The sequence below is a fragment of the Neolamprologus brichardi genome, chromosome 9, assembly GCF_056152115.1.
Source record: "Neolamprologus brichardi isolate AB-2024 chromosome 9, ASM5615211v1, whole genome shotgun sequence".
Taxonomy (NCBI): domain Eukaryota; kingdom Metazoa; phylum Chordata; class Actinopteri; order Cichliformes; family Cichlidae; genus Neolamprologus; species Neolamprologus brichardi.
Window position 1 is genome coordinate 34,777,197 of NC_142112.1, and position 12,479 is coordinate 34,789,675.

General features: G+C 37.0%; 1 protein-coding gene across 2 annotated transcripts; it reads left to right on the forward strand.

The window, feature by feature from the left end:
• Positions 1 to 37: 37 nt before the first annotated feature.
• LOC148101541 (uncharacterized) lies at positions 38 to 4,316 on the forward strand. 2 transcript variants are annotated; one of them, XM_087846378.1, is made up of 5 exons: positions 38 to 122; positions 901 to 1,215; positions 1,447 to 1,731; positions 3,208 to 3,498; positions 3,622 to 4,316. In XM_087846378.1, the coding sequence occupies exons 1-5, from the start codon at positions 50 to 52 to the stop codon at positions 3,843 to 3,845; spliced, it is 1,188 nt and encodes a 395-aa protein (XP_087702504.1). In that variant the 5' UTR covers positions 38 to 49; the 3' UTR covers positions 3,846 to 4,316. The 2 variants fall into 2 exon arrangements, with proteins under 2 accessions (XP_087702504.1, XP_087702505.1); XM_087846379.1 differs by having other exon boundaries at positions 1,465 to 1,731; positions 3,622 to 4,315.
• The last annotated feature ends 8,163 nt before the right edge of the window (positions 4,317 to 12,479 follow it).

The following is a 12,479-nucleotide window of genomic DNA, read 5'->3' on the forward strand; positions in this document are numbered from 1 at the left end:
TTCTTCCTCTTCCTCTTTCATTGTGTGCTAAGTGAAATGTAACGGTAACATGAGCAGGGTCTCCTCTACTGTGTTTTGGTGGATTATAATCTCTGTGTGGATGTTGATGACTTCCAGAGGAGGTAAGGGAATAAGAACATTTAGGAGCAACTTTCATTTAAACAGTGAAACGGTGTGCAGAAAGATTTATTAATTTAATGCATGACCACAAGCCCAGGGCTGGACTGGCCATTGGGTATACCAGGCATATGTCCGGTGGGCTGCTGTCTTTAATTTTTATGGGCCGATGGGGTTTTATTTCTTTTTTTTTTCTTTTTTTTTTTTACGGTATAAATGAATGGTGTCGGATTGGCCAGTTGGCCATGATCGACTCTGGGTTGGACCAGCCGAGGAGGTCGAACTTTAAAGTTGAGATGAAAAAGAACACGATTTGTCCAGTACTACTTCAGCTAGAAAGTTGCTAATTCAATCATGAAACTGATCAATGATCAGCTAATTGACTGATTGTTTTGGCAGTCTGGGAATCAACACATTCAGGAGATGTGAAATGAAACCTCAGATGTGTGGCCACTAAAACTAATAAAGAGGCTTTTAAAAAGGTTGTATTGAACTGGATCCTTTACTGTTATTATTCCCTGTACTTCTATTAAGTCAGCAAGTAATGTTTTTCTTACGACTGTGTATTTCACTGAAATCAAAAGTAAAAAAAAAAAAATCTATCCTGCCTTTTCACCTATTGTCACTTTAATTTGCACCAAAGCAGGCAAAAGGGATTCACAACAGTTTTTGCTTAATAACTGAACAGATATAACTCAAATATGAAAGCAGTAATATTATTTCTTCTTTTTATATGTAGGTCTGATTATGTCTCACTAATGTAATCTTTACCTGATGTTTCAGATACTGAGGTTTCCTGTGTTTTAATGCAGAAATGCATGCTGCCATGCAGTTCCCAGGATGTCACTCAAATTATCATTTACTGGTTTAAGACGTCAGGAGACATTCATGTCCACTCATTCTATGACAACAAAGACCAGCATGGATATCAGGACCAGAGATTCAGAGACAGGACCTCTCTGTTCAAGGACCAGATCTCCAAAGGAAATGTCTCACTGCAACTGGCAGGGGTCAAGGTTCAGGATGAGGGCAGATACAAGTGCCACATCAGCACCCTTCATGGGAATAGAGACTCATTTATCAACCTAAATGTTAACGGTATGAAAAACACAGAATATGCGGAGAATACAGACACGTTAGAAGGAAAGAATAAACAGCCACAAATTTCGTAGTCTTAAAGTTTTAGAGGATGGAGTTTTGTGCTATTAGCTAACCTGATTAGCTAACTGTGAATGCAACACAGACACACAGATTTGCTGATAATAATGTTAACATTTTATTTAAAACCTTGATTTTAATGTAAATGTATGCTTAAATGTTTGAAACTAGATCCTTGTATGTCTGCAGCTCCAGTCCAAAAAGTCAACATTCAGCAAACAGGAAACCAGATGACCTGCAACTCAGAGGGAATCTACCCTAAACCTAATCTCACCTGGACCACCAGCCCTCCATCCAACATGTCCCTCCAGTATAAAACCACAGCCCAGGAGACTCAACAGCTTCTTTACAACATCAATAGTTCTCTGATGGTGTCAGAGAGAGTTAAAGATCTGGACTACAGCTGCACTATCAGCACACACAGAAACAGGAAGCGAGCCACTTTGAGTCGAGCATGTGAGTATTTCATGTAAGAAGGAAACTTAAAAAATGGAGAAACATTGCTTCCTAAGAGAAGCAACAAAACAGAATTTTCTTTTGAGAGGTCAGAATGATTATTTTCATTTTTGCTTATAAATAAGAACATTAATTTTTCATGCTCCCTGATCCAGAGGAAAAATAAATTGGTAGTAGTTTTGAACAATTTTGTGCTCAAGGCACAACAACGGGTAAAAAATTTCAACACATACATATACAAATAACTGCTTCAAAACATCGTGTCATGTGACAGTTCTGAGTAATGTTTCTTTTTACACAAGTGCCACCACTTCTGCTTTCATATACTTTTCTCTTGAGCCCTGTTAGTGACCATACGCACTGTTTGGCAGCTACTACATGAGAATATAATGCTCCAGAATGGAGCGATGCTGACATTCAGCACATTGTTGGTTATAATGTGAAGAAGCAGTGAAGTGAGAAATGGTTGTTTTATTAGAAAATTACAGCAGTTTGTGTCCTTAACTATAAATTTAAATACATTAACCCTTTCAGGTTATTGGTGATGATGACCCCAGCACCAACTCTAACCGTAAGAAATTAGGATGTGTATTTGTGGTGCTTATTAGATTTATTAAATAATATGATCATTCTGTCAGACACACATTGTCTTGGGTTTGTTGTGTGGCATGCAGAGTTTGGACCCAAAGGAAGGACTTGAACACAAAGAGATAGCTAAAGAAGGCAGCTTTTAGCTGAAGCAAAATTCAAACATGAAAAACAAAAAAAACAAAACCTAACACTTCAAACTGGGAAATGAAAAATAATACATTAGGAAACCAGAAATCTGGGAACTAGGATCAGGGAGGAAACCGAACCTGCATGGGGAAAAACAGACATCAGCACGGACACAACAACAAGCAGAGGAAGACAGAGGACTTAAATACACAGGGGATAATGAGCGGATGGGAAACAGGTGGGAACACAGCTGGAAGTAATCAGTAACAAGGAGACAAGGAGGAAGCAAAACTGAATACACTGAACCCAGGACAAGAGACTGTCAAAATAAAACAAGAAATACACTGAGATGCATACTAAGTGACAACAACTTGACACTGAAACAGACATGAGGACACAGAGAGGGGGAGAGACATGACCAGCTGGGGAAAACACAGTACTAGAAATACAAATGACTAAACTAAGAAGAGCAAGGAAACTGAACCATGAAAAGCACTAAATCAAAGCATATTAATGAAACCAGAAAACATATAAACATTGCGTCACACATCCAGGACCATGACACACATGAAAAATTATTTACATGTTTATCCAAACATGTTTTTCTTAGGTAGGATTAGGGTTCAAACATCTACACCAGGCTCAGTATTCATCTGTGGTTCAAAGCAAAGTCATTCACAGAATGATAATATATTAAGATATTTTATTTCAGTGGGTTTTACTTCTTAAAAATGTGTTTTTGCTTCTGTGTTATTTCAGCTTCAGTTATCAGTAGCTACACTGAAACAACGCTCCCCTGCTCGTCCTCAAACACTTCTCTAAGAAAACTCCTTTGGAGATTCAACCACAGTCAGATCATCCTGACAAAGACTGGGCCTGATGCTAAATACACAGTGTCAGAGAGGTGGAAGCAGCATGTGAGAGGTGTGTCAGAGTCAGGCAGCCTCACACTGCAGAACTTATCTGCAGATCAGGAGGGAACATACACGTGTGAACTCAGTGATGCTTCGGAGACAATAACGACTAATATCTTTGTGAAGCTAAATCAAGGTAAGATTAATTAGGAATTTGTAACTTATATGAGAAAAAGCTGTTATCACCTGTTATTACATGTGTAACTTGCAAAAACAAATAAATCATCCAGAGAAAAATAATTAGTCTCTCACCTTTAAGGGAACTCAACCAATACTGAAAGTGCCATAGGATGGGTGTTTGCAGTGGTTCTGGTTGGAGCAGCAGTAGCTGGTTTGGTATTGCTCTGTAAAAAGAAAAGAGGTAAAAGGACATTACTGTACTTGTTTGTGGCGTGCATGTGCAGTTGCTTGTTCCCCTTTGACCTGGCACTTTCTCTTGTTCATGTGACCACATGGCCCTCTTTGTTTAATGTGGTGATTTAATTAAGTTTATTTTTTGGTATTTATGAGTATGTCTATGATTCTATGAAGAAAAAATAAGCATAAACCCTCATTATTTACAGATAAGAAACTATGTTCATCAGAGTTTCCCAAGCTTTCCATCTCTTCCGGAAGAAGGGCCAATTTTTACGCTCCTGAGTTTGCCAACTTCTAAAGAGTTGGTTTCTAGTTTTGTGAACGCTTTTTCAGAGTATTTGAGCTTGGTTGGCAAATTGGAGATGATGTATGGGAGAGGAGTTTGTGTGGGATCAATTCTTATTCTATAAATGAAAGACATCAGTTAATTCAATTTAAAGTGCTTCATAGACTTCATTACTGAAAAACTAAATTCCTTCTTTAAGTCCAATATGCGATCGGTGTAAACTTGGCTGCAGTGGAATCTTTTGTCTTATTTGTGTGTTTTGCCCTCACTGTTGTGCTGTCTGTTTTGTTTTTTTGTTGTTTGTTATATCAAAAATCTTGATAAATGTCACGTAATTGTGGATAAAAGCCTTCAAGTATGAAGTGCTTGTAATTATATTTCAGTACATCACTGAAACAACAAAAAAAGATCCAAAAGCAGCTTAGCAGCAAACCTTTTGAAAACTAATATTTGTGTCATTCTCAAAACTTTTGGCCACGACTGTACTGGTCCTTATCGGTGGAAATTATGGGTGCTCCACGCCAACTGTGCAGGAATAAAATATAAAGAGTAAGACAACAGGAATAAATAAAAAACAGGAGAAATATATACAATGAAGTGCAATATATACAAACATCTATCAGTTCCTGATGACTGAAAGTGATCAGTATGTTGCAAGAAGATGGAACAAAAAGGCAGAAAAAACACAAACAACATACAAAGGTGCACAGTAGTTCGGAGTGCTGTGCCACTGCTCATGTCCATACATTTTTACAGTAGACGCTACTGTAATGACGCTGTAGTGTACTGCTTATGTCTCATTTGTTAAAACAGCTCATTCTCTATGAAAAAAATGCCACAAGATTACGGACACTGGTATTTGAAAATGCATGGTGGTAAATTATTATTATTATTAGTAGTAGTTATTTTGTCACAGTTTGATTTACCAACATCTAGAGCAGTCGTAGTTCCGTTTTCAAATTCACATTAGGGCTGATGTGTTATATCTCACAACAGGAAAATTTCACAAATGTCAACTGAGGAAGTTTCTGTCTTGACCATGAAAAGCAAGCTTGCTTCACTGTAGTCACGCTCCTAACAGTTGCCCAAGTTCCTGAGCACATAATCACCAAGTCATCTTTTAGAAGGTTAAAAAAATGTTCCACCTTAATGCTGTAACAATAGCTGTGAGACATCTTTTAACACTTCTGCTGTCAAATTGTTCCCTGGTCTGAAAATGAATGCACTTAGAGAAATCTAAATGCAGAAGGGTTTCGTATTATATGAACATTCACTGAATTCAAATTAGGAAAAAAGATTTGAATGTCATTTTGTCAAAAGACTGAAACGGTGGTGCTGCTTTATACTGTCCCATTGAGAAATAAAACATGCATAAAGTGTATGAAGGCTGCCAAGTTCCAAAGTGTCTGATTGTCAAATGCAGCTAAGCTATCAATTAGAAAATCCTTTGGCACCTTGTTGTTGAGTTAGCATGTTCACATAGTTGGATGTCCACACATCCTGACACCTGAAAAAGACTTTCAGACTGTCTTGAAGTGACTCTGCAAACTGCTAAGTGATTCAGGAAGGGAAAGCAGGTTCTCCACCTGCAGTGTGTATAGTGCAGGAGGAGCGCTGTTGACGTCAACTGGGGATATTGTCCTCAGCCATAAAAGGATGCAGTGCCTACTCTTGGTCAGGGATGAGTTGCTGCACAAGTGGAGGAGTTTTTAAGTACCTCAGGGTGTTGTTCAGGAGTGAGTGGAGCGGGTGATCGACAGATGGATTGGTGCTGTGGCTGCAGTGATGTGGATGTAGGGAGAGCTCAGTGGAAGAGCGAAGCTCTTGATTTTACAGGTCAATCTGCGTCTCTAACCTCACCTATGGTCACAAGCTTTAGGTAGTAACCAGAAGAATCATGGACACAAGCAGCAGAAATCAGCTTCCTCCAAAGGGTGGCCTGCCTCTCCCTTAGAGATAGGATGTGGAGTTTCACTGGGGCATTATTCAGGGCATGTCCCACCAGGAGGAGGCCTTGTGACAGACTGAGGAGCCCTGGAGAGAGATCTCTCAGCCGGTCTGAGATATATAATCCTGATTGTTAGATCCACAAAAAATTATTTTTGTTTCTTTATTTTAATTAACAAGAAATACAAAAAATAAATAAATTGACAAAATAAAATAATAGTGTTGGGTCGCTCGGTAGCACCTCTGCCCTCAGTGTCAGACCACTCCAAAGAACCAGCACCCCCTGCAGCCTTAAAAGCCAGTCATAAAACTGAGGCACTGAGTGTGTGTGGATGTGGGTGTTTTTGTGTGACTTCCTGCTGATCACAAAGGGTCATCTCCCCTCACCCTGTATATGGCTCAACCCCTTTTTTAACAGTCTCACCATACACAAGCACAGGCGAGGACATAAAGGACAGGAAGTAAAACATCCTCACTAAATAAGGACAGATAATCTTCACATACTTTTTGTTTTTGAAGGCATGCCAAATGCTATGCTATCATTTTTCTGTAAAGCAAATTGGGTATACATAAAGTTACCTTACCTTACCTAGGATGTCTGCAGTTAAACACTATAATGTTAAGTACATATGCCCGTGTACTTAACATTCAAGCACACAAAACAAACACGTATATTACTACTGACATGCCTGCACTGCTGAATTGTGCATTGTGTTTATTATTTCATGGACGATGTCTTATGAATGCAAAATGTTTCTCAGGTCAACAAGAAAACCACAGAAGGTCAAAGTCTGTTAATAATGTGTAAGTATCCTAAACATTACTACAGAGGAGCTTACTTCTGTTTGCTCTGATCGTTTTATAAAGTTCATATGTTATATTTTTAAAAATGAAATGAGTGAAATTTAATTTTCTGCTTATTTGGGTCAAAGATTAAAATGAACTGCAGATGTGCTGGAAGTAGAATTCATCAACATCCATCATATGAAAGCATAAAACGTGATATGAATATGTGAGAAAATCAAACAGGTGGTTTGTCTGACTGACCTTTATATAATTTTTTTTTCTTCCTGTCGTTTAACAGAGATGCTGAATTGCAAGAACTCAGTGAAGACGGTTCTACTTCTAGAAAAAAAAAACAAACAGAACCTGACCAGCCAACAACTCTTTAGGACTGTTGGGACCACATTAAAGGGAAAAAAACAGAAGGATACTATTAATTTAAAAGAGCTAAATGTTAAATGTTGAAAGTAAAACTAAAATATTTTTCTTAAATAATGTCCAAATGTTGGAAATGTATTTGAAATACCTCAGTGAAAAGAAATTGAAATAATGGCTTAAGAAAATAAGTCAAAATTTAATTTCAGAAAAAAATCAAAAATATTTAAAACGATCAATGCGAACACTGATAGCATTTCTTTATAACTGCAGTGTGTAGTGTAACAGTAACAGTAATGTATGTATGTATGTATATATATATATACAAAAATTCTTTTTAAAATCTTGACTAAATGTATTCATTGCATTTTAACACCAAAGTAACATTCATTAGTACTAGTTTAAAGAACAGAAAACTTGAGATAGCATGACTCAAAGACTGAATTTTATTTGATTTTATTCAAAACAACAAAACTCAAAAAGAGTAGCCAAAAAAACACAAACATGAGTTTTCTAAACCAAGGACACATAAATGTGACAGTTATTTTTTTTTACTAAACAGAAAAGCTAATGAATAAACAAAATGCAGAGTTTGTGTGCTTTTACTGAGAGACACTTATTGTTGGATTTGCAGCTGGTGGTTAGATCCTCATCTGGTGGTCTCAACGGGGACTTTGTGGATCCATGCAGACCACAGAGGAGGAGAAGGAAAGAGCAGGTGTCCAGGTGAAGCTCAGACTGTTTCAGAAGTGTGGGGTAGCTAGTGAGCAACGCTGAGCTTTTCTGATTGCCCATGTGGAAAATGTCTCAGTGCCTAGATCTTTTCCAAGGAGGGGGATTCTTCTTTCTCTGCCTTCCTTGAATGTGCAGGGCCTGGATCTCTGAGACCCTGTCACCTCAGGAGTGCTCATCCAGACTCTGCAGTTCTTTCTGACATCTGTCTTTAGAAAAAATACAGCAAATATTCAAACCCAAAGTAAAAACGTGGAGATGTGAGTCACAGATGCGAGAGCTGCCTGCTTCTGTACTCCTGTTCCACCTGCTGTTTTTTTAATGAAGCCTCTAAGAAAATGTCTTTCAGTCTGTCAGTTCCTGTGTGCTCACTATAATCAGTGCTTCATTTGTCAAGTCCCTGTTTATTTTAAATATGCTGCCATGTAAAATAACGTCAATGCTTGACCCTTCTCGCTAGCAGTGTAGATCTCGAAAAATACCATTTGTTGCTAGGATTTTACAAAAGGTTGTGGCTAAGCATCTTAAAAAATACTTAATTGTCCTTCTTAGTTCTCCACCTCTTTTTTTTTGTTTCTCCATCCGTGTTGATGAAACAGCGATACATAGCTGACACCTGTCAGGACAGACCTGTTTGTCTAGATACAGCTGAGATTAACTACGGCACCAGAAAACGTCTTTTCTCAAATCTCTTTTCTTTTTTGGTGTTTTGGTCCCATGAATTGGAGGAAACATGATGGGCGTCAACTTTGTTATGTTTTTTGTGACTGTGGTGTTTTTGTGGATGATTACTGTTTCCAAAGGAGGTAAATACGATGTTAACACTCCAACTGTTGTTGCCATGATGCTATGACAAATTTTAATACTAACAACTGAAATGTAGCTGATTAATTATAAAGTTTTTTAGTTAAAAACAATCAACAGAACAAACAGCTGTCATATACTGGTATGTTTGAGGTAACTAAAAGAGTGCTATTGCTGTTATCTTACAAAAATGAAGCCACTGTAGAACTTAGATTGTGTCTAGTGTATGTGTGCGTGGGTGTGTGTGTGGGTGTGTGTGTGTGAGGAAAAATGTTGTTTGCTTCTCGTCCAGTGATTCAGATGCCATTCATTTTTCCTGATCTAGCATCGTGAGGTTGATTGACATGTTTAATTTGTGCTGCATTGTGTTGAGCCGAGTTGTAACCAGGTGCTAACAATGGTTTTCAGTTGTTAAGCCTTCCGTGATGACAAACACTTTTGGTTTGCTGAAGTCTTTGTTTTGTTTTGTCTAATGTGGGTTACAGAGCTGCTTTTCCTAAACTGAGCTTTTATGTTTTTAATTATCTGATGTTTCAGATACTGAAGTATCCTGTGTATTTATGGAAAAATGCATCTTACCGTGCATTTTCCAAAGTGACACTGACATAGTCATTCACTGGCTGCAGGAAACTGCAGGAAACATTCGTGTCCACTCATTCTACCACAACCAAGACCAGCCCGCACTTCAGGACAAGCATTTCAGAGGCAGGACTTCACTATTCAACCACCAAATCTCCAGAGGAAATGCTTCACTCCAGCTGATGTGGGCGGATGTTCAGGATGAAGGCAGATACAAATGCTACACCAGCACCATCACAGGAAACAAGGAATCATTTATAAACCTTGAAGTAAATGGTATGGAGTAAAATATGAATATAATAGCACATGAAATAAAAATACAGAAGAATATAAGACAAAATCGTGAGCAGTCAGGTTATACTTTTTTAATTTATGAGTTTCTCTTCATATTTAGAGAAAATTCGTTGAACTTACACTTAAAACCTGCAGCTCTGAGTTAATATTGTAACTGTAAGTTGCAATTCATTATGCCTATATATATATATATATATATATATATATATATATATATATAGCAGGCAAGAAAAAAAGCTGATTGTAACATGAGAAATTTGAATACACTTTTGCAGCTCCAGTACAAGAAGTCAATCTTCAGCAAGTAGGAAACACAATGAACTGCAGCTCAGAGGGAATCTTTCCTGAACCCCAGTTATTCTGGTCCACCAGCCCTCCATCCAATGTGTCGCTCCAGTATGAAACCACAGTCCAGCAGACTGAACAGCAGCTTTACAACATCAGCAGTTCTCTGATACTTTCAGACAGTGATAAAGATTCTGTTTTTAACTGTAACATCAGCACTCGCAGAAACTGGAGGAACGCAACTTTAAGTGAACAAGGTGAGTCTGGAAACCAGCAAATCAATTAGGTGTGCAGAGTGCTGGTTATTTACTTTTCTTTACAATTACTCATTCATTAACATGCAAAAATGTGTCAGTTATTTATAAAATGTTTACGATAAATATACATCCAACAGCTTAAATGAAAAATAATCTTTCAATTTAGGGAATTTTGTCCCTGTTAGAGGCTTCAGAGGAGGAGCCTTTGCAGCTTTTTTGGTCGTGGCAGCAGCTGGTCTGGCACTGTACTACAAATGGAAAAGAAGGTAAAGTTATGTTCTTCTTTCACTTTTTAATTGTATGTTGCTTGTATTGATATTTTATTCAGATAAACAAGGAAAAATATGAAATCAAAAGAGCAATTAAAGCAAAATGGAATTAAGTTTTGTTTATGAAAATGTTTAAACCCAATTAAAAGGATAGTACTTTTGTCAGCCAGTTTTCTATGAGTCTAACTCCTGTCTCAATTTTTTTTAATGATTCAATTCAGATTAAATGAACACATTAAATCCCATGAAATGAAACATAAATTATGTGTATATGTTTTTTGAGGGTTTTTTCTTTTCTCTGTTTAACAGAGAGATGGGAATAAATCCTCCAAACAGACAAACTCTAAACACCCACAAGCTTTAGTCAAATGAAGACTTCAAAAAGTGGTTATAGTGGGCTTGAATTAATTCATGCAAAGAAGACTAAAATAGAAACAACAACAGCAAAATAGAAAATAAAAGCTGATCTGTTAACAGTATTCATTTGGTAGTCATGTGCAATATTTTTACAGTAATCTATATTTTATGTTCTTTGAGGTATGACACAGAACAGATCACGATTAAATTTTACTGAAATAGAAACATCTTTTTTCATTTTTTAAAATTTGAAAATGAAGTGTACATCATGTTTTGTAAAATTATGTAACCTTTTGTTTCTAGCCATGTGTTATTGCTGTTTTATTTTTTCAGTTTTCTTTTTCTTACCTACTTTAATCCTGTTTCATTAGGTGTATTTTATCTTCAGTCCAGCAGGTGGCAGTGTGGTCAAATATTTTACAGTGGAAGCAACTTTTTCTTTCATGAATCGTTGAGTTTTTCTGTGGTTTAAATATCCCATTTATTTATTCACATGTGCATGTAAGCATGTATGGATTTATTTATTGATTTTTGAATATTTTGTGAAAGCAAAAATATTTTTACTCTGTAGGGGAAGCAAACCTAACTTGGACAAAAAAAATTCAATTTTTAAATTCAGCACACAAAGTAAAAATAAATTTAAAATTTAAATTCCCTTGGTACGTAAATATAACGAGAAATAATTAAGCAGAAGTCTGTTCTTATATACTCAGGTGATTGTGTTTTAATAGCCTCTCATTCATAATGAATGGAAACAGTAATATTTGCTGCCATGTGTTCTCATTCTGTTCCTTCTGCCAATCTTCTTTTGGTTACAGTTGGGATTATCAAACTTTTAATAATTTAAATTTTAATAATTTTTTAGCTGATTCACACACATTTAAACTGTGTCACTGTGTTTCACTCTGTGCATATGATGTTTCAAGTGATGTCACTTTTTTATTGTGTGCAGCTTATTCCATTCATATCCTACTACAATATGCATTATCATCATGCATAAATGTTTTTTTAAGATGTTGGTCATAAATGGTCTTAAGATATTTTTGTGGTGTATAGTATTAAACTTTTTCACTATATTGTGGTGTAGTGAAATCTGAAACCTGGAGAGATCGTACAAATATCCTCCTTCAAATAAATTAAAACATTTTTAACTGTTTGCTGGATTTAAAAAGTTTATAAATTATTTGCAGGCTTGTCTGCCTTAACGCCACCTTGTGACCCAGTACAGATGTGGGTGATCCCATATGCAACAGGAGTATGATGCTGTTGAAATCTATATCACTGCCAGGTTTAACACAAAAAAAACTTCATTAAAATTTGTGGACTGGCTGAAGCAGGAATGTTGAGCTTTAATGGGAAAGCTGTGGTGGTGGGTGACTAATTAAGCTAGAGGTCTGAATTTGAGTGACATGACAGAAAAGCAGGAAGGAAGTCGTTCCATGAGTCAGAGTCATTCCTTTGAGTCAAATCCACAGATTTATTAGTCCTTAGTATCCATATAAACATTAAGGTTCATTATTGACAGAATTTCAGAATTTATTTGTCACATACAGGTTGCCCTGCAGTAAAATGAGACTGAAAAGGGAAGGGGAGATGAGTGAGTGCTTATCAGTGTAAGTGTGTGTGTGTGTGCGCGTGTCCCTAGTTCAGCTGAGACAGTGTCCTTCGCCCTATCTCTCCCGAGCCCAGACTTCTCGTTGAGAAGAGGGTGTCAATAGCATTCAGAGACCAGTTGATCAAATCCATAATTCTCTTTTAGGTTTTAGAGAGCGACAGTGAGAGACTGTTCCAG

Excerpts from the sequence above, each read along its gene's own strand:
- LOC148101541 (XM_087846378.1), top strand. The coding sequence starts at position 50 with ATGAGCAGGGTCTCCTCTACTGTGTTTTGGTGGATTATAATCTCTGTG. Across the intron at positions 123-900 it reads GTTGATGACTTCCAGAGGAG|ATACTGAGGTTTCCTGTGTT; the intron begins GTAAGGGAATAA and ends CTGATGTTTCAG. Across the intron at positions 3,499-3,621 it reads CTTTGTGAAGCTAAATCAAG|GGAACTCAACCAATACTGAA; the intron begins GTAAGATTAATT and ends CTCACCTTTAAG.